The sequence below is a fragment of the Lagenorhynchus albirostris genome, chromosome 6 (assembly GCF_949774975.1).
Source record: "Lagenorhynchus albirostris chromosome 6, mLagAlb1.1, whole genome shotgun sequence".
Lineage (NCBI taxonomy): Eukaryota > Metazoa > Chordata > Mammalia > Artiodactyla > Delphinidae > Lagenorhynchus > Lagenorhynchus albirostris.
The window spans coordinates 120,146,088-120,167,990 of record NC_083100.1 but is presented as its reverse complement, the minus strand read 5'-3'; the positions used below and the strand labels follow the sequence as shown (position 1 = coordinate 120,167,990).

Sequence of the window (21,903 nt, the reverse complement as noted above, 5' to 3'; positions counted from 1 at the left end):
CCCGGAGGGGCCTCCTCGGGCCAGGTGCATGTTTCTCTTCTTTCTGGCCGGGTTCTGACAGTTTCTTCCTCTCCCTCCCTCCTGCCCGCAGTTGCCCACGAACACCTGAAGGAGAGGGGGCTGCTTGGCCTCCCCCCTTCAGGCACCAACCCCTCAGACTATTACCACCAGATGCCCCTCATGGCAGGCCACCCCACGCCATATGGGGACCTGCTGATGCAGAGCGGGGGTGCGGCCAGTGCACCCCATCTCCATGACTACCTCAATCCAGTGGATGGTAAGTGCTGGGCCAGGGTGGGTGTGGCAAGCAGGACAGGGGCTCACGGCCCCCCCGGAGGCCGAGGAGGGTGCTTGTTGCTCCTTTTGTCGGGGGGGAGCCCAGTGGAGGAATCTGGGGTTTACCCCAATCCCTGCCATAACTGCTGTCCTTGGGGGACTGCGTCTGAACAACATGCACAAAAACTTAGTGAGTCATCACGGGCCAGGAAGTGTTGTAGGAACTGCAGTCACTCCAGGGAACAAAAGGGACTCATCTCTGCCTTCATGGAACTTACTTACAGCTTAGTGGGGAGAGACGAACAATTCAGGAATGGGGTTAGGAGCATTGGGTGGATGAGGGTGCCATCTTGAAAGAGGAAATCAAGAAATCCTCACTGAGAAGATGATATTCAAGCAAAGAATTGAAAGGGATGAGCCATGCAGAAATAAGCCAAAGAGTGATACAGGCAGGAGAGACAGCAAGTGCAAAGGGCCTGAGGCCGCAGTGGGCCTGCTGGGATCAAGAAAAGCCCGGGAGGCCAGTGTACCTGGTACCCAGTGAGTGAAGGGGCAGTAGGGTAGGGCCAGAGTTCAGGGGCTGGCTGTGCTGGTCGGTCAAGGCTTGGTGAAACTTTGGTTTTCACGCAGAATGAGGTGGGGCCCGTGGAGGGGGTCGGACAGAGTAGGAATGAGACCTGACTTATTCTTTTTTTTTTTTTAACATCTTTATTGGGGTATAATTGCTTTACAATGGTGTGTTAGTTTCTGCTTTATAACAAAGTGAATCAGTTATACATATACATATGTTCCCATATCTCTTCCCTCTTGCGTCTCCCTCCCTCCCACCCTCCCTATCCCACCCCTCCAGGCGGTCACAAAGCACCGAGCTGATCTCCCTGTGCCATGCGGCTGCTTCCCACTAGCTATCTACCTTACGTTTGTTAGTGTACATATGTCCATGCCTCTCTCTCGCCCTGTCACAGCTCACCCTTCCCCCTCCCCATATCCTCAAGTCCGTTCTCCAGTAGGTCTGTGTCTTTATTCCTGTCTTACCCCTAGGTTCTTCATGACATTTTTTTTTCTTAAATTCCATATATATGTGTTAGCATACGGTATTTGTCTTTCTCTTTCTGACTTACTTCACTCTGTATGACAGACTCTAGGTCTATCCACCTCATTACAAATAGCTCAATTTTGTTTCTTTTTATGGCTGAGTAACATTCCATTGTATATATGTGCCACATCTTCTTTATCCATTCATCCGATGATGGGCACTTAGGTTGTTTCCATCTCTGGGCTATTGTAAATAGAGCTGCAGTGAACATTTTGGTACATGACTCTTTGAATTTTGGTTTTCTCAGGGTATATGCCCAGTAGTGGGATTGCTGGGTCATATGGTAGTTCTATTTGTAGTTTTTTAAGGAACCTCCATACTGTTCTCCATAGTGGCTGAACCAATTCACATTCCCACCAGCAGTACAAGAGTGTTCGCTTTTCTCCACACCCTCTCCAGCATTTATTGTTTCTAGATTTTTTGATGATGGCCATTCTGACTGGTGTGAGATGATATCTCATTGTAGTTTTGATTTGCATTTCCCTAATGATTAATGATGTTGAGCATTCTTTCATGTGTTTGTTGGCAGTCTGTATATCTTCTTTGGAGAAATGTCTATTTAGGTCTTCTGCCCATTTTTAGATTGGGTTGTTTGTTTTTTTGTTATTGAGCTGCATGAGCTGTAAATTTTGGAAATTAATCCTTTGTCAGTTGCTTCATTTGCAAATATTTTCTCCCATTCTGAGGGTTGTCTTTTGGTCTTGTTTATGGTTTCCTTTGCTGTGCAAAAGCTTTGAAGTTTTATTAGGTCCCATTTGTTTATTTTTGTTTTTATTTCCATTTCTCTAGGAGGTGGGTCAAAAAGGATCTTGCTGTGATTTATGTCATAGAGTGTTCTGCCTATGTTTTCCTCTAAGAGTTTGATAGTTTCTGGCCTTACATTTAGGTCTTTAATCCATTTTGAGCTTATTTTTGTGTATGGTGTTAGGGAGTGATCTAATCTCATACTTTTACATGTACCTGTCCAGTTTTCCCAGCACCACTTATTGAAGAGGCTGTCCTTCCTCCACTGTACATTCCTGCCTCCTTTATCAAAGATAAGGTAACCATATGTGCGTGGGTTTATCTCTGGGCTTTCTATCCTGTTCCATTGATCTATCTTTCTGTTTTTGTGCCAGTACCATACTGTCTTGATTACTGTAGCTTTGTAGTATAGTCTGAAGTCAGGGAGCCTGATTCCTCCAGCTCTGTTTTTCATTCTCAACATTGCTTTGGCTATTCGGGGTCTTTTGTGTTTCCATACAAATTGTGAAATTTTTTGTTCTAGTTCTGTGAAAAATGCCAGTGGTAGTTTGATAGGGATTGCATTGAATCTATAGATTGCTTTGGGTAGTAGAGTCATTTTCACAATGTTGATTCTTCCAATCCAAGAACATGGTATATCTCTCCATCTATTTGTATCATCTTTAATTTCTTTCATCAATGTCTTATAATTTTCTGCATACAAGACCTGACTTGTTCTTAAAAGGAATTCCATTCTGGCTGCTGGTCGGAGAACAGCTTTAGGGGCAAGGTGGAAGCAGGCCGTCCAGCTGGCAGAGGTGGGAGGAGCGGTCATGTTTCAGATGGATTTTGAAGGAAGAGCCACAAGATTTGTTCCTAGATGGGATGTTGAATCAGGGAGGAAGAAGGGCATTGAGGACAACACTGGGGCCTCAGGCCTGAGTAGTTGGAGAACAGAGTTGTCAGTAACTGAGCTGGGGCCTGCAGGCTGGGCACGTTTGGGGGCGCGGCCAGTCGGGCGTTCTGGGGAGATGAGGTGCCTGGTGCCCATGAGGTACCAAGTCTCCCGCCCACCCCCAGCCATCCTCACAGCTGCTTTTACAGGGGCAACTGCACCCTAACCACGAGCCAGCCCCTGGGGTCAGATGGAGCCGCCTCCCCAGTGAGTGCTGCTCCACCTGCCTGTCCTGGAGCTCATCCCAGAGACCCCCAGGGATCCAGGCCAGGCAGCGGGGCTGGAAGCCCCAGCGAGGGGCCGGCAGGCGGCTCCTGCAGATTTATCCTCCTCAAGCCCTTTTTCACTCCCTGGTGGCAGGGAGCAGACAGAGACCTGCAGGAGACCTGCTGGGTTGCAGGCAGTCCCGTGGGGCCAGGCAGGGCTGCAAGACTTGGGGGGGCCCCTGCACCCCTCAGCCACCTCCTGTCCCCCAGTCCTCCGCCCTGGGCGTCCAGTCCACACCAGCCACTGCAACTCCACCTTATCAGCTGGATCAAAGCCAAGCCCCTCCTTTCCTAAGGCCTGGCTGAGATCTCACCTCCTCCAGGAAGTCCCTCTGGATGCCCCCTCCCTCCCCTCCTTTCCTTGTGACCAACCAGGATTCTTGACCTCCTCTATCAATAGAAATTGACTAGAGGCCAGACAAGAAATTCAGGCGAGGCTTCATGGGGGCTCCTGCTGCAGCTGGGTGGGGGGAGGGCGAAAACAGCTAACAATTCGCTCCCTAAGGCGGGGGAAGGGAGCTGGCTCCTTATATGGGGTGAGGATGGGGGTGTGTCGGGGGAGGGGTGGCTTCGGTGCTCTGCCCACCCCTTTGGCGGTGCTGAGTGCAGGGGGCATGCGCAGTACCTGCTTTTGCTCCTGACTCCTCAGAAGTGGCAGTTGGGTTTTTGGTCTTTCTGTATCTTCTTGTCCATAATTTCCCCAACTGCGCATATACACAAGTTGTTTTTAGTCCCTTATAGATTCTCTGTATTTTGTTGCTCAAGAAGATGTTTGCCCAGGTGCAAGCACTGCAGCAAAGGGTCCCAGGTCCCACCTGTCTCACCGTCTCTCTGCCCTGCTCACCTCACACTTACAGGGGCCACCTCGAGTGGTCCCTAAGCACCACTCCCCTGCAGCGTTCCCTGCCCTCCCCCACAGGACTGTCACTGGGGAGGAGCATGGCAGTCCTCCCAATGCCAGCTCTGTGGGTTTTGTCCCATGTCACCCTCAGCCTGCCCTGAAGGGAACCCGCAGCACGACCAAACGATGCCACCAGAATCTTGTCCCTGGGTCTGTCTCGCCCCTGTGTCTTCCCCAGGATGGTGTTTCGTCCAGGATGGGCACACAGTGTAGGGGTGCAGTGAGGCCTCTCGGCCCCCTGAGTGCATAAATCTACATGCTTTTGTCTCTCCTCCCCATAACAGCCCTGCAGGTGCCCCCCACAGGGAGCGGGAGGGCCCTGGGGAGGACACGGGCGCTTGCTACTCAGACAACAGCGACAATACAGGGCATAAAGGTTGCTGCCATTGTCCAAACATCAGATTCCCCGAGCGATGTCTGCCTTCCGAGGCCTTGGGCTGGGTGGCACCAGGCCAGCTGGGCAGACACAGAGAAGTCACGGCCGAGGGGTCTGGTCAGGCAGGTGTCCCCAGAGGGCGGGAGAGGCCAAGTCAGCACATGTGAGCGCCCGCTGTGTGCACATGTGAGAGCATCCAAGTGAGGTCTGCCTGTGTGCCGTGCCTTTATGCACACTCCCCGGGTGACTCCCCTCAGCCCCCTTCCGAGGCCAGAATTACCGTCCCTGCCGTAAGATGGGCTCCCTGGGGTTCCCAGCATCCAGGGAGTTGCCCAGGCCTCAAGTCAGGGTTCCAGGCCCCGCTCCGTCTGTCACCAGCGTCACGGGCTCTCCCTCATGCACACCGCCCCAGGCAGCACAGCACATCTGAGGGGCCCCGTGAGCCATGGCCTCGGGGAGAGCCCAGTGGGCAGAGCAGCTGGGCTGGAGCCAGCGTGCTGCAGGGATGGTGGTGCTGCGGGCAGGTCTAGGCCACGCCAGCTTGAGCTGCGTCCTCTCTGGGACAGCTGGTGCTGCTGGGACCCGGTGGGGCCTGCACGGTGATGCCCTGCATGCTGTGTGAGCGTGGCTCCGTGCCAGGTTTACAGTCAGTGCTGCGTGCGTGCTGGTTTCCATCTCTTTCCACCGGTATCCTTGCCCTCTTTCAAATCCACCACCTTCTGCAGGGTTTTGTCTGCCGATTGTCAGCACCACCGTCCACCCCATGTTTGGGCCCCATGCCACACCTCCTCCTGGACACCTTTTCCTCACCACCAGCCCACCCCCCGCCAGGCCAGCCCACCCGAGACCTGCCAAGTCTGCCTTCGCAGCACCCCCGCCGGCCGTCCAGTCCTGTGCCAGCCAGCTCCCAGCTCAGCCTCCCTCCGCCCCTCCCATCACCCTCGGGGTGAAACCCAGACTCTACCACATGGCCAGCAGCCTTCCCTCCGGCCTGTCTCTCCCCATCTGCGCCCCTGCACCTGTCCACCATCCCCGCAGGCTGGCCTCGTTCCGTCCTGCACCGGGTCCCAGGGCTCAGGTCAGCCAGCACTTCTCCCGGGCCACCGCCCGCATCAGCTCCCCTTGGGCTCTGCATCTCCCTCCGCCCACCTGCAGGACCCGAGGGGCCCCAGCTGTAACTGGCTGGCCCTCTGTCTTCACAAACCCAGAGCCCCACAGGTCCAGGAGCACCTGCCAAGGAGCAGGGCTCTGTGTTTGTGGGGGGAGGGAGGGAGGGAGCGGCAGTCACAAAAGAACCTGGGGTAGAAACATGCAAACGAATCCGAAGAGACTGTGCGAGGCCAGCAGCTGTCGGCCTGCAGGGAGCCTGGAAGGGGACAGGCAGCTTTGCTCTGGGGCGCTCGGAGTTTGGCAGCATCTGGGCTGAGCATCTGAGACATGGGGGTCGGGCGGTCTTGAGGAGGTGGGCTCACCAGTGGGCGTGGGAGCCGCCCTGATGAATTCAGCACAGCCCCCGACATCCTGTCTCTGCCTTGGTCTTGAGGGTGTGATGGGCTTCAGGCGCAGAGCGGAGCTTCACCACCTCCAGCCTTGGTTTGGACGGACACATGCGTTTCTCGGGCTGAGATGGGGGTTGGTGGTGACCCGGGGATTTTCACAAACCCCTGTGAACATCAGGAATGGGTGGTTTCTTTTCCTTTGTTCCCCATCACTTACCTCCAAGGAAATCAGAGTGAAGTCCAGCATGAATTCCTGTATTTGCCGTTACTTAGTTTTTTTCCAAACCAGTTTCAGCCAGAACTTTTGCGTCCGCTATTTAAAGTTTTAGGCATTTCTGTGCAGCTCCGATGCCTACGTGGCCCCGAGAGACTTGGGCCCAGGCCTGCGCCCGGCTGAGCCCAGACCTGCCTCTGGGTGTGTGTGTGGGGGGGGGGGGTCTCTGGCCCCTCCCCTCCTGTGAACCGTGGGAACTGGGAAGCCCACCAGCTCTGGTGTTTTTGACTGGTCCCAGCTGCATGGGTCTGGGGAGAGATGCTCCCGGGAAGCTTCTGTCCACCCCACGGAGGTGTGAGTGGGTCTTCCAGTCGAGTTTCTTTGTGCTCAGACTCTCACAGGGAAAGGTGTGCAGGCCTGGGGCCCGGGCAGCGGGGCTCACGGGACCACCTGGGAAAGGGCCCTGAGGCTCTGAGGACATGTGTGTTCACGGGAGGAAGCTGCCCATAAACATGATGGGGACACGTAAGCTCTCTGCCCGTGCAGGGGCCCTGAGAGTTTGTGCGGACACACACACAGACTCCGTGTGTGTGTCTCTTCGCTCTCTCTTTTTCGTGCACACACACACACACACCCTACCTACATACCACATACACACCCACACCGTAAACACGCACACACCATACACACGCACACTCACTCTCCTCATTCATTCATGAATGAGGGTATTTACTGAGCACCTACCACGTGCCAGGCATGGTGCCAGGTGCTAGCAACACAGCATTCCAAGCCCCGCTCTCGCGGTGCTCCAGGGGGGCTGCTCTGTGGAAGCTCCCTGTCGCGGCAAAGGACACCTGTCCCGAGGCCGCCCCGCCTACTCAGCCTGTTTCCTCAGCACCTGCACTTCACATTCCAAGAGGAGGCAGAGCCATGGGGGAGAGAACATCCCAGGGGTGATGAGTGTCAAGCTGGGGTGTGGAGACCAGGGGCACCCGGCTGTGAGGAGGCCTGGGGAGAGGGTGTCAGGAAGGCCACCCAGGTCCACATCCGGCAGAGCAGTGTCCCCAGCCCACCCGCTGGCAAACCACCAGCAGTTTTACCTTAGCCAAGTGCCACCTACACGATAACTTATTTAGTCTTATATTTTTAACAGACTCACCTTAAAATAGAACTATATTTTTTTTTCTGAAGTGGGAAACCCCATAATATCTGGGGAAGCTGTCCCCGTCTGTGTCTCCGTGATGCCTAAACAATCTCCTTTGGGTCGTGTGTGTGTCCTACGCTGGGGAAGATGCCACAGCCTTAGCGGCAAGGCTGGAGTTGGAGGGGTTCTTGCTGAATGGAAAAGCCAAGCCCTCCGTCCCCCGCAGAGCACGGGGCCGGGCTGTGGGCAGGACAAAGGGCATCTCCAGCAGAAGCCGCCCTCCCTCTCCCGGGAGCCTCCTGGCCTCCAGGTGGTCAGTGAAGGCCCATTGCCCCTGTTCTTTAAGGAGGCTGATTTATAGCCAGAAGAGTGAGGAGTGATGTGGCTTTGGAAGGTGATAGATAACCAGTCCGGGAGTCCGAGGTTATTCTGCCTAGTGGTCCTCTAGACAGTAGGGAGGTCGCTGCTTGTCACTGGGGCCCTAAAATGGAATTTTCTCGCGTGATGCCGTTGAGTATTGGTGATTTAACGGCGGAGCCGCCGCCGCCACCCCACGCCCCACCACGCTGAGGAGCTTGAAATGTTTCCGAGTGAAACGTTGTGTGCTTACAGCCCATATTTCCTACGAGCTGTATATTTTATTGTCGTATTGACACTCATTTCACTCGGATGTCACCTCCGTTCTGACACCCGTTCCTTATGCTGCCTGCGGGTCCGGGGAGGTCTCAGGAACCAGTTACACCGATCACGCCACTGAGAGGCAGGGGAGCTGACGGAGGGGCTGCCAGAGGCCCCGTTCTGGGAGGGCGTCTGCACCCAGCCTGCCGACAGGAGGGACACGGGGGGCAGGGTGCCGAGGGCAGGCTCAGGCCAGATGGTGTGTCCGGCTCATCTGGCAAGCCAGCCCAGAGTGTCGTGAGACAAGCGTCACGAAGTCACTTTCCAGGTGAGCAGCCTCGAGCCCAGAGCCCTAAGTTGCTTTGTCTCCATCATAGACCTGGGAAATGTGCTCACAGGCCTCAGCCCCACGCCTCTGGGCTCCAGAGCCTTGGTGCTTTCTACTCCCGCGCAGGAGGGGGGGTGTGAACAGCCAAGTGTGGGCCAGGGCCAGGTCCTCAGGCTGGATTTCCTTAGAGCTTCTCCTTAGTGAGTCCAGAAAGTCCGGGCGAGGGGCTGGGCCATGCAGGAATGCTCCCTAAGCAGTGGGGGTCAGGGCTCACAAGCCCTGCCACGAGGCTGCGCCCTGCCGGCCCCGGGGAAGGTGCGTCCCGGCCCCGGGCCCACAGGAGGCCCATCCGGAATGGTGGGCGCTACACTGCTCGGTAGTCCGTAGTGACCCTGAGGTGGGCGCTCTGGGCCCATCTTCTGGGTGAGGAAACAGCCCAGAGAGGTCCAGCAACTCGCCCAAAGATACCCAGTTAGAGCTGCGTCTGCCTGGGTCCCGGGCCTGTTTCTGTATCTCCTGCCCTTTCCAACTATCCCAGGGCAAGAGATTCCCCCGCCCCCACGAGCAGTCTGGGGTAACCTGGGGTAACCCTGCCTTGGTGGTGTCTAGTAATCCTGCCCAGAGCCACAGGTACCACTGTCACCTCCCACCAAGATGCTGAGCTCCGGGAGACGGGGCTGAGCATCCTTGCTTGCAGCTCCCCCAGCATCAAGGCCTGTGCCTGGCAAACAGGCTGCTGCAGGAGGGCCTGACGGGTGTGTGAACTAACGCGCGAAGGAGCAAAAGGAAGAACTAGCGGACAAAACAGCATCCAGGTCAGGTGGCGTCTGGCGTTTGCCCAGGTGAGGGCAGGCAGGTGGCTGGTCACCCAGCGGCTGTCGGCTCTCAGAAAGGGGGCATCCACAGATGAATGGACATGACGCGTCTGCCAATCCTGGTCATAAATCACAGGAGAAGCCACGGGAAATGAGTGCCAGGCTTTTCTTTCTATTTAGTAATTTATCAAGGGAAGAGGCGCATTAATAAACATATTTCCCTTGAGGGGAGGGAATAACAGAGATGAATATCACTGTCAGATCTGGCCTGTTTCATCTTGTTAGGGGCGCACGAGAGGGTGGGAATCCAAATATTCGTAGCAAAATCTTTTTTTGAGTGCATTGCAAAGATGTGTGTGTATTTCTTACTTTGTATGATATTAGATCTACCCCCCATCTTGTATTTTCCCATTTACCACACAGTTCATAAGTAACAGGAGTCTTGTAGAAGATTCACTTTTATATCTCAGAGTTGCCTTTAAAGTGAGGACGAACAAGGAGTGAACCCAGTAGATAAGAATTAAGAAGCTTGGAGGACACCTGGGTAGGCGGATGAGTGTTTAGGGACAGATGTCCTCCACTGTGGCTCAGTCGTCTTCTCTAGATTTGCTGTCCTTTTCTCCATTATTAGCTCTCAGCTCACCCTGCTCACCAAAGAGTCCTCCTGGCCCCTAAGGAAGCCGTGTTCATTCACAGTTTCATTTTGGAAGATCTGCTGGGTTCAAGGCACTGTCCATGGTGCTGCCCCTGTGTACTCAGGACACACCTACCACGCTGCCCCCATTTGCAGATGGGCAAAGAGAGGCTCAGCAGGCTGAGTAATGCACCCCAGGGCAGCCAGTAAGTGTCAGGCTGTCTGTGTGCCCCCACTGGGGTGTGTGTGTGTGCGTGTGTCCCCGCCCTGGGCCCCTGCACCCAGGAGAGCCCTCCCCTGATACCTACCCTCCCCACCTGAGCAGAGGCAGTGCGGCGGCGGTTCTGGTGTCCACCTGCCTGCTTTCCAATCATTCTCTACTTCCCCCGGCCGCGTGGCCTTGGCCAAGCTACTTGTCTTCTCCTTTGTAAGATGAGGCTCATGATAGTTCCTTCTTTATAGAGTTGTGAAGATTAAGTGGTTTTATACTTGAAAATGCTTAGAACAGCCCCGAGCATCCGCGGGGCACTCAGTAAATACTGACTTTGGGTGGCTGAGCGTCCACTGTCCCTTGACACACCACGCCTCTGCCCCATGCCCGGCTTTTGGCATCTCCTGTTGGACTCACCACCAAGCCAGCCGGACCCCAGTGCTGGGATATAACAGTGAGCAGGATGACCGAGTCCCTAGTTCACAGAGGCGGGAGAAGCAGAAGCAACCAGACATACAGAAGCAGGTGTGAACTCCCCTGAGCCGCACCTATCCACAGAGAGGGGACCGTGGTGCCCTGAGAGTGTCCCGGGGGGCCTGCCCAACTCCAGGATGTTAGCGATGGTTTCCTGGGGAAAGTGATGACCCTGCTGAACGCAGAGCACTGCAGACAGAAGCAGCAGTATGTGCAAAGGCCCTGTGCAGGAGGCTGGAGAGGGAGTCAGGGGCACCCACGGAGCCACCGGGTAAGCCACACTGAGGACTTGTGCCTTTTTCCTAATAGCAGCGGGAGCTCTGGAAAGGTTCAGGGTGGGCAAATGCAAAGACATGATCTGATTTGGCCGCAGTGAGGAATGTGTATCAGACAGCAGTTAACTAAGGGCCCCGGGATGCCCCAAGCAAGTGGGGGGCTGGGCTGGTGGAAGTGGGAGATGCAACTGTGAAGGAGGTGGGGGGGGGGTGTCAGGCCAACTACCGGGTCCCCCGCTCTGCTGCTCTATGGGTGGCGGGCGCCCGCCGAGCCCAGCCCTACGGGAGGTAGGGCTGGGCTGAACTGTGGTTGCCCTTCAGACGCAGGAGGCCAGGTAGGCAGCTGGCTGTCAGGAAGTTCACTATCAGAGCCGCTAAAGTGAGGATTTAAAAGCTGTTTGTGGTGAGAGCATCTTCCTGGCCCTGCCTCTCCCCACCTCTCTGAAGGTACACTCAGGACAGAGAAAAGCCACACAGCAGGGCTTCTTTGGACCTCGGTTCAAATCCTGCCCTTGAGCAAGTCGCTGACGTCCCCAAGCCTCGTTTTCTTATCTGCACAGCTGGGTTTGCATTTCGGGGGGCAGTGATGGCCGTTCATTGCAACAGTGGGTCTGAATGTCACTAAGGGGTGGCTGTCGCTGGATTATTCTGTGCACCAGAATTCAGAAGCAGGGATTTATCCAAACACCACACCAAAGGGACGCACGCCGTCTCTAGTTGCTCATGGGCCAGGGCACATCTCTGTGGTCCGGGATGCTTGCTCAGAAGGGTGGTCGTGTCTGCAGCACAGCCCAAGCGCCGGCTGGGGAGGGGCTGCTCCGTCGGACCCTGTGAGGCAGAATGAGGTTGTGCGACATTGTGTCCCCCCAGGCGTGTGGGCTGGGGTCCTTCCCACCGCAAGACAAAGGTGGTGACATGGCCTGAGTGTGTCACCTGCTGGCCTGGGTGCCAGCCATGCTCCCAGGCCCCTCTGCGGGGCAGAATGAGCTGGTGTTCACCGAATGGGAGCACCTTCCGTGAACCCACCATAGCTCTGCTTGCTAAAAGATCTGTAAGCCCCAGGCCTCAGAACCCAACAGAATCAACGGCCGGCCAAAAACAAAGATGTTCAAGGAAAAGAATACCCTGAGTAACTCAACTTTTTCTCCCAGCTGGGAGCTTTCCTACAAGTGCTTCATCCTTTCCGGTTGAAAACAAAGTCTATGATTACACGCGTGCACTTGTACAGACATACGTACAGGGTACCCACCCGGGGCAGCTGGTCTTGGACCCAGCATCCTTCATCCACAAAGGAGATGGTTAGGAAAGAAGACCCCAGAATCCCCTTCCAGCCGGAGGATTCTGGTGGCCCAGCCCTAAAGGGGCTTCCCAGATTTTCCAGCCGAGGATGGGGTCGGGGGAGGGCTGGGCGTGGTTGACCCCCAGGGCAGGGGGCAGTGGGCAGGGGCTCGGCCAGGCTGCTTCTGGTGGTGGTGGTGGGCTTTCTAGGGGGTCGGTTGGTCCTGGGAATGCGGGCCCAGAGAGTCACAGGGTATCACTCCTGCCCTCAGTTCTCCTGCAGTGGTGGAGACGGCACACGGACTCACAACCCCGCAGCCAGGACATCCTGCATCTCCCTGGAGGAGGGGACCTATGGGGCCTGGGCAGGGCTGAGCAGGCAGGAGGGAGAAAGGCGGGCATCACGAGCCCGGGAACCGCCGAGTGCAGGTGTGGGTGCCGAGGCGCTCTTCAGCACAGCCCTGGAGGTCGGCACTTGGGGACCCTTTACAAAGAGGAAACGGGCCCAAGGAGGGTCTGGACAGGGTGGGAACCTTGGCATGTGGATTCCTGTCCAGCGATGTGGCCACACCATTTCTCGGCTGCTGTGTGCCCAGAGGGGAGACCGGAACTCTGGTTGGGAGAGGAGGGGCTGTCGGGAGGAGTGGTCTGGGGCCCCTGGTCCTGAGGAGCAGGGAGCCCGGTCTGGGGGCAGGCCCTCCTCCCTCCCTGCAGCTCCGTGTGTATGTATGGGGAGGGGGAGAGCGCACCCACAGGCAGTTGGGTAGGGCACCAGGCGTGTGCGTGCGTGCATGCATGTTTAAGGCAACAGGTCCCCGAGGCCCAGGCGACTCCAGAAGGGAAGGACCTCGGTGTTGGAGAGCCGTCTGCGTGCTGCCAGGCTGCCTTTTGCCATGGCATCCTCTGTCCTCCCCACCCCAGACCGGCCAGGAGTCTAGGGCCTCTGCTTGGCGAACGTCCATTCAGGGCATTTTGGGGCGATCCTGGTCGCAACGTGATCCGCGACCCTGGAGCACGTGACTCCTTTCCCTCTCCTTCCTGTGGAAAAGTCACCCGCTGGGATGCTCTACAGCAATAAAAAAGGCGCCGGTTCCTGCCACGCACAGCTGCGTGGAGAAACCTCACCGATAATGTCGGACAAAAGAAGCTGTTTGAGAAAAAGCATTGATAATTCCATTTATGTAATAGGCAAATACGCAAAACAGGCAACGCTAAGCTGAGGATGAGAGGCCAGTCTGGTGGCTGCCCCGGGGAGGGTCCGGAAGGGGCAGAGGGGCTGCTGGGCGCTGGCCGGGCCGTGCTTCTTGGCCCGCTGCTGGCTTCACTGGTGGGTTCCCTATGTGAGAGGCCACCAAGCAGGTCACCTACGGTTTGTGACTTGGCTGTTGTGCCTCAGGCGTTGCTGGACCCGGCCTCGGCCTCTGCATGCCTAACAGGACAGGCACTACCACAGATCCTCAGCACACCAGGTGTGGACCAGGCCCATCATACAGATGAGCAAACTGAGGCCGAGAGAGGCCTGTGCCCCAGAGCCGCCCGCTGGACGGGCAGATCCGCAGTGCCCATCAGACTGCCCCCCCCCAGTCCCCTTCCCCCGTCACATCACCCCCACAAGTGTGGTCCTGCTGACGCGCCTTGGCTTGGCTGTCCTGCAGTGTCGCGTTTCTCCAGCCCCCGGGTGACGCCCCGCCTGAGCCGCAAGCGGGCGCTGTCCATCTCCCCGCTCTCGGACGCCAGCCTTGACCTGCAGCGCATGATCCGGACCTCGCCCAACTCGCTGGTGGCCTACATCAACAACTCGAGAAGCAGCTCGGCTGCCAGCGGCTCCTACGGGCACCTGTCGGCCGGCACTCTCAGGTGAGCCTAGCCCGCGAGCCGGGGCCAGGCTGGGGCCCAGTGGAGAGGGTCCACACTGGCATCCCGGGAGAAACACAGGACTTGTTTCTGGGGTTTTTTTTAATTGAAATATAGTTGATTTACAGCGTCGTGTTAGTTTCTGCTGTACAGCAAAGTGACTCAGTTATACACGTATATACATTCTTTTTCATATTCTTTTCCACATGGTTTATCACAGGATATGGAATAGAGCTCTCTGTGCTCTACAGTAGGACCTTGTTGTTTATAGGACGTGTAAGTCAGTCTACTTGCGAATATTCTAGGAATTCAAAACCAGTAGTGATGACATTGAAACATGCCAACATTTGGGTACATCTTCATGGGCCTCTTTTTCACCCACCGAATGATTTTTTAGTAACCCTTATCAGGCCTATCGTGAAAAATTCCATCATGAAGTCAAAGGGGACTTTCCTAGTGTTTCAGCAGTGTCACTGACCAGCACTGGACCGCTGCAGCTCTGACACGGGCTTGGCCTGCACGTCTCTGGGCCGGCAGACGTCTCGCTCTGTGGTCACAGCACACGCAGACCTCACCATCACCTCCCGCCCCGTCCCCTCTGTGCAGCCCTTGACTGTTCAGAGGACTCAGACCCCAGCCAGCTTGGCTGAAACCCATGTCCTTACGCTGGCCCTCCTGAAAGAGGCCAGGGTTAGAGGAGCTTAGGAATGCCAAGAGAGCTCAGCCCAAGGACCCGGAGATAAGGGATGATAACAATTATATCAGTTATCTTTTGCTGTGTGACAAAAAAACAAAAACAAAAAATACCCTGCAGTATCAAACAGTAAGCAGTTAGCCTCTCGCAGCATTTCCAAGGGTCAGGAGCATGAGACTGGCGTAGCTTCAGGTCTCTCACGAGGCTGCAGTCCAGATGTCGGCCAGGGCCGTGGTCACCTGGAGACTTGACTGGGCCTGGATGTCTGTTTTCAGGATGGCTGGCCCTTGGGCCTGTTGGCACAAGCTCTAGGTGCTCTTCACGGGAGCCCCTCCACATGCTGCTTGAGCGTCCTCACAACATGGTGGCTGGCTCCCCCTCCCCCACCCCCAGAGGGAGTGACCCCAGAGAGCAAGGAGGAAGCCCCGGCATCTTCTGTGACTCAGCCTCGGAGGGCACCATTTCTCCCTCAGTGTCCTGTTCTGGAAAGAGCGGCCCGTATGCAGGTGGCGTGGTAGAGCTCAGAAGACAGAGGACAGTGGGAACCGGAGGGCTCGGGACACACTTCCTGGACGAGGGGGCATTAGAACGGGGTTCAAATAGTCAGGGAGCATCAGCGATGCAGGGGCGCATCTCAGGCAACAGAGCAGTGAAGGGCCAGGGACAGAGGCTGCGTCCTGGGGCAGGGCCTGGGGGCTATGCACAGAAGTGGAGGCCTGAGACGGCCGGCAGTGGGGAGCCTCGGGTGCTTGAGTGGGTAAAGCCACGGTGACGGGGCAGTCAGCAGCGTGCCCGTCCAGATCCCCGGGCAGCGTCCTGTCTGTCCAGGAAGCGTGAGCCTCACAGAGTCCTGCCCCCACCTCACCCCACCCCTCTCCATCACCTTGTCTGCCCTTCTCTGCAGCCCGGCCTTCACCTTCCCCCACCCCATCAACCCCGTGGCCTACCAGCAGATCCTGAGCCAGCAGCGGGGCCTGGGCTCGGCCTTCGGACACACGCCACCCCTGATCCAGCCCTCGCCCACCTTCCTGGCCCAGCAGCCCATGGCCTTCACCTCCATCAATGCCACGTCCACGCAGCTCAGCAGCAGCAGCAACTGTCTGAGTGATGCCAACCAGGTAGGTGGGGATGGGGGGCGGGGGGCCACCAGGCACTCATCTGCACCGAGCGAAGGCCAATCATGGCCATCTCATGCCAGGAACATGTGGAAGGACTCTGGGCACGGGTCTGGCTGGCACCGTACCTCTGGGCAGAGGCCACGTGATCAAACGGGCCTCAGGCTGGATCCCCAGTCAGGAGGCCAGGGCTGGGTCCTCACACTGCCCTCGCTCACCATGGGCCAGCACCCAGCCTCAGTTCTTTGGCTGCCCGTCCAATAAGCATAACGACTAAATGGAGAAACCCTAGTATTCAGTCAGGCATCATACAGGGACCTCATACACGGCATGTAGCATGGATGGCTGAAACAGGTAATTAATATTGTACAGCTTAGTTTGAGAGCATGAGTTTACCCAAGGCCATCTCATTCGACCTTCCCAACGGGCTTTTGACATGCCCGGGCCGGCTCGCAAGCACTGGGCATGCTCGGTGCCGTGAGCATTTGATGAATGAATAAAGTCCTGTTTTGCAGATGAGAAAATGCAGTTGGAGTCCTAGAGACAGTATCAGATAGTAGGAAGGGCGCAGGCCTCAGAATCAGATCGTGTTTTGAACCCTGACTTACCTGAAAGCTCTTTCAGCCTGAGCTCACACCCCTGCAGAGTGGGGCTGCCACCGGTATTGGGTCACTGAGCCTGGGTCCACCTGGATCCTGGTTAGCGCTCACGATGACCGTCCTTGAGGTGAAGCAGCTGCCCAGGCCACCCAGCTGGCAGGGCAGAGGTGACCACGTGCTGGGGAGGAAAGGCCAGAGGCCGTGCGGTCTAGGAGTGGCCCTCTTCTAGAAAGTTCTCCCCAGGGCTCCAGGCGGCCACCTAGCACCTCCCCTCAGACGGTGGCTGTCGGCTTTTGTCACATCCCGACACTGCAACTCTAACCCGCTTGTCCTGAGGAACCAAGCTCTTCTGTCCCACTCCCTGGACTGGCCGGCCCTGTTGTCCTCAGACCCAGAGCCGCCCCTGCCTGGGAGGGCTGAGAAGTTGAGGCCGCTGAGTCGGGCGCGGGGTCCCCAGCATTTCTCAAAGAGAGGCTCTCTGCTCCATCTCCATTGGGGGGGGCTGCATGGTAGGGAGGAGGGTGCTGGCGGGCCCGGCCCTGGGCTCCCCGGGCTGTGCCCCAGGCCAGAGGACCAAGCTGTGGGGTGACTCAGTTTCTGAAACTGCAAACACAAGTGTTGGCCTGGACGGCCTAGTGCGGAGGGTCCAGGGTAAAGCCCAAGCAGAACTTTGGGGTGCCCCCCTGTGTTCCCCTCTCCCAGAGCAAGCAGAGCAGCGAGTCGGCCGTCAGCAGCAGCGTCAACCCCCTCGTCATTCACAAGCGCAGCAAGGTCAAGACGGAGGCCGAGGGCCTGCGACCAGCCTCCCCTCTGACCCTGACGCAGGTAACCTGCTGGCCGTCCTGGCCGGGCTCGAACTGGGGCCGGGCCTCGTCTCCTGGGGCAGCTGCCTTGGGGCCGTGACCCTGTTGAGAGTGGGTAATGGACGGCAGCCTGCATGAATGAATGAATGAGTGAGTGAGTGAGTGAGTGGACCAGAGAGGGCAGGGCAGACACGCCAGGAAGCTCAGGGAGGACCAGAACTGTGTCCCCAGCTCCCCGCACACACCTCACATGTGCTCATCAAATGCCTACCTGAGGGGGAGGGGGGGGGAGGGAGGGCTGCAGCTGTCTGTCCCTGCAGCACAAGCCCCAGGCCAACTGAGTTGCTCACGGCCCCTGAATGGCTCAGGCCCCCTGCGTCTGTGCCCTCTCCCTGGAAATCTGAACCCCACCCTATTCCCTGAATAGTAGGACTCACATGTGCCCAGACACCACCACCACCAACACCACCACCACCACCACCCAGCTTCTAGGTCACTTTGTCTCCTGCACTGCACAGTAAGCTTTGGAGAGGTGGCACTTTGCGCACAGTGCCTGCTTTGGCTCTGCGTCACCGGGTTTGCCTAGGGCCTGGTGTGCAGTGGCTGAGAGAGAATATTTTCTAAGGACTCAACGCACATTTGAGGGGGTGAGTGTTACAGTGCCTGGGAGGGGAGGGGGGACAGTTGCTGGCGGGAAGGCAAGGAACAGAGCATCCCGCAGCCCAGAATGAGCCTGTTGGGCTGAGACCCTAGTGCATGTGTCTTTCTTTGGAGATCCTGCCACTTATTCCAACACCAAGCCGACAGGCACACAGCCCCAGCTCCAGGGGAGGGGACGGCACGCATGCTGACCTCTGGGGCAGGCCTCTCGTGGCAGCCTGGTCTCCACCCATTACTACGGAATCCACAGCTGTGACACCACGGGTCCTCGGGGCCTCTGGTCCCCGTCTCCCCTACATCTGCCGGACCATCCTTTATCAAACCTGTAAACCATAGGGCGTGCTCCAGGCACTTAAGTTTTATGAAATATTGGGTTGTGTTATTGTCAGGCAAACAGAGAGGTTGGTGACAAATTCTTCTCCCCTCACTGACACCAGAGCATCTCTGCGTGATGCATGGTTTCCGCGTGGCTGGCCATCATCAGGGGCTGTTGAAATTGATGAGGACGGTGAGTGTCCACGGGAGATAAACTCACTGGAGCCGTGGGGCCAAGGCTGCGGGGAGGCGCCCAGTGCCGGGGAGTCCCCTGCCCAGCCCCCTCAACCCGGGGGCTGCACAGAGCCCACCCTCCTGCCCAGCTCCGCTCCTGCCTCGTGTCATGGAAGGACAGACGTTTATCATGCGGAGGTTGTCACTGTGTCACTTAGTGTCCTGACTCTGACCTGACTCCTTTGCTCCCTGACTCATTTGCAAGGTGGACGGGCTTGCTTTCTCTTGGCAGCAAATGCAACAGAACGGATCCCTTCTCAGCTTCCGCCCTCAGGTTCCTGGGCTGGGGTGCTGCTTGGCTGGAGGCCCAGGCCCACCCCCTGCCCCTGCACTCTCCTCGGATCACGTCCACGTGGCAGCTTCTTCCTGTCTTCTCTGAAATAAGCAGGGCAGGCAGCTTGAGGAGTAATACGTCTATTTCCAGTTTTTCTGCAAGTGCAGAGGCATTAGGAGGCCCCAGCCCTCCCAGGGCTAGACGGCTAGAGATTCGGGAAAGAGGCATTCCTGCTCCTCCTTTTAATGTGGACCCAGTACTGCCCGGGGACTTACTGGACAACACGTCATTTTCCTTTTCCAGAACACGTGCATTAATTGTAAGGTGCTCTGGGAGACGACACTCAGAACCCACCCCCTGGAGAGCCCTCTGCAGCCCCAGTGGAAAGCCAGTCTGGGGTGCAAGTCCGCACCGGCCATGGGGGGTGGGTCACGAGGCCAGTTTCTGCTCCGAGAAATGGACTCAACTTCAGGAGGGAGGCTGAGATGGAGGCTGCAGCCTCCGCTTCACTGAGCCCCTGTAGCCTTTGGGAACTGGGGTGCCTGTCTCTGGGGAGAGGGTGTCTGTCTCCCCTTAGCCTGAGCTGTAAATGCTTTCCCCAGAGGCTCTTCTGAAAGACAGACATTCCTGCCATTTTACAAATAGTTTAGAAGTAAAGCAGGTCCCCCTAACGTCTGCCCCTTTGCCTGGCTTTGCTCTGAGCCCAACCCACAGGCCAGGGGATACTGGGGAGGCCTCAGCCTGCTCTGGAGGGCCTCGCCGGGCCTTCTTCCCAGCCTGGCCATCTATGCCTCTCCCCGTGTCCCCGCTCCTGGTACCACTCAGCCTGTCCTGTGTGCCTGGCTTGGAAGCTGCCCCCGGCCAGCTCTGTTGGCATCAGCTGGGATGGGGGGCCTTGTGGGGTTGACCCTCAGTCTGTTGCTGGTTTGGGAAGAAAAGCCTTTGTCCTCTTTGAAAGGAATTTCGGGTGCCTGTGATCAATGGAAGGCCCATCTCAGGGGCCTTTCCTTTACCTTGAAACGGGCATACGTGGGCCCCATCGTGGCTGGGAGACATGAGCCCAGATGTGGGCGGCCACAAACTCACTGTGTCCTGGAGGGAGCCGGTCGGCCTCTGCTGGAACGTCAGGGTGCCCGGCTGTCGTACCAGAATACAAACACCCGCATTTTAGGGCTGTCACAGGGAAGCCCGATGCTGGGAGAGTATGTGAGTGCCATGTGTGCCCTTGGGAGGAGGGGACAGTATGAGGGTGAGGCCAGGCCAATGCGTGTGGAGTCTCCTCTTGCCTCCAGACAGGAGCTGACCCCGCACACACTCTAAATACAAATGCCCGCCGCCCCCCTGAGCCTGTGGGGCCTGCCCCAGCTCTCCCCAGAGAAACCCCACCAGATAAGCAAAAGTCACTGCCCTCCTGTCTCCTGTTCTCCTTGCCATGGCCATTGACCCAGGACTGATGGGACTCCATGTTGAGGGCCAGCCAGCATGTGTGCATGCTTGTGTGTTCATGGGTGTGATGTGCATGTGAGCACGGGCGTGGCCCCGCCTAGACCAGCCCACGGGTCCTCAGCACAGCCTTCACGGGGCTGATAGTGACCTTTCCTTGGGGCCAGGTGGCTGAATGTGGCTCATGTGTGTGTGCTCTGCACCCCCCCCCGCCCCCCCACCCCAGGAGCAGCTGGCTGACCTCAAGGAGGACCTGGACCGGGATGACTGTAAACAAGAGGCTGAGGTGGTCATCTACGAGACCAGCTGCCGCTGGGAGGGCTGCACCAAGGAGTACGACACCCAGGAGCAGCTGGTGCATGTAAGCCCCCGAGCGCTGTGGCCGGCCTGCCGGGCCCAGCCCAGGCCCAGCCCAGGCCCCGACTAGAGAGAAGGGGCCCCGGAGATGCCTGGGCCACCTCCTGCGTGGGTGGAAGGCATGATTACTTACGGAGGCCGTGCTTGTTTCTAAAAGGGGACTTATAAATACGTATGTAGTACAAGAGATTAACAAAAATAATGGAAAATTAGAAGGAAAAAAACAATAAAATGAAGCCCAAAGTAAAGGTAGTATTAAAAACCAAGTGCTCAGGGCTTCCCTGGTGGTGCAGTGGTTGAGAGTCCGCCTGCCGATGCAGGGGACGCAGGTTCGTGCCCCGGTCTAGGAGGATCCCACATGCCGCGGAGCAGCTGGGCCCGTGAGCCATGGCCACTGAGCCTGTGCGTCTGGAGCCTACGCTCCACAATGGGAGAGGCCACAGCAGTGAGAGGCCCGCATACTGCAAAAAACACCAAGTGCTCTGAGCTTGGTCTTCTTTTATTTTTATTTTTTTCTGGAGCTTCCTGGCAGCCAATGCAAAGAGGGAAATAAGATTAGGTAAGCCAGCTAGCATCCACAAGATAACAGCAAACCTGACCCTGAAACCTGAAAGAAGTTTCTCCCATGGAGGGAGGAGTTGGTCATTTCCTCTTGGAGACCATGCACAGATACCCAGTGTACGTGGGTGCAGCTGGGTGTTTATACCCATACAGGGAGGGGGCTGCTGTATGATGCCTGGGTACTGACGGATCAGGAGATCAGAGAAGGCCGTGGGAGCTGGGTGTGCCCTTCAGGGTCTGCCTGTAAACTTTCTACAACAGCAGCCACTGTGGGCTCACTCATGCAGTGCAAACAGCAGGAACAGGAGCTCAAGGCAGGAGGTGCCTGGCTTCCAACCTGGCTCCACCACAGCTAGCCAAGTGGTTCTGAACAAGTGACTGAACCTCTGTGAGCCTTGGGTTTTTTCTCCTGTAAATAGAGGTGAAGCCCACTCTACAGAGGGGTGAAGGTTGACCATGATACCAGCATAAGCACTTAGCAGAGAGCAACCCTCCATACACGGACATTCCCTCCTGGCTTCTCCTCCCTGTTCCCCAGGCCGGCCCCGAGTGGTTCCCTCTTCTCCGTCCAGAAAAGAACTTAAAGTCAAGAATAAACCTCCCCCAACCCCAACACACACTCCTTGGTGAGTGAGTGTCTGTAAAGATGAATCTACACCAAGCTGGAAGCTCAAATGCTGGGTAGATCCCCACTCGGCCACTCTCTTACATTGTAACCAATTTAATTGTAAAATTGAGTTAACTACCTGACATTTTTTTAATATTTTAAAAATTATGTAAGTATTATATAAACATGTTCTCTTTATAATCAAATTGAGCACTATGGAAGTATATAAAATGTAGAGTAAAAATCCCTCTACCCTCTCCTTTCTCACCACCAAAGACAAGCATTGTCCAGAGTTGAGCGTGAA

The 21,903-nt window shown here is 56.8% G+C and overlaps 1 protein-coding gene across 1 annotated transcript in view; it reads left to right on the top strand.

The window, feature by feature from the left end:
- GLI2 (GLI family zinc finger 2) overlaps nt 1-21,903 on the top strand; it is a 247,306-nt gene that overhangs the window by 209,359 nt on the left and 16,044 nt on the right. Inside the window, exons 5-9 of the mRNA XM_060151553.1 lie at nt 92-277; nt 13,739-13,940; nt 15,536-15,749; nt 17,048-17,170; nt 20,301-20,435. Of these exons, the coding sequence (XP_060007536.1) occupies nt 92-277; nt 13,739-13,940; nt 15,536-15,749; nt 17,048-17,170; nt 20,301-20,435 (860 nt within the window). The remainder of the gene's footprint in view (nt 1-91; nt 278-13,738; nt 13,941-15,535; nt 15,750-17,047; nt 17,171-20,300; nt 20,436-21,903) is intronic.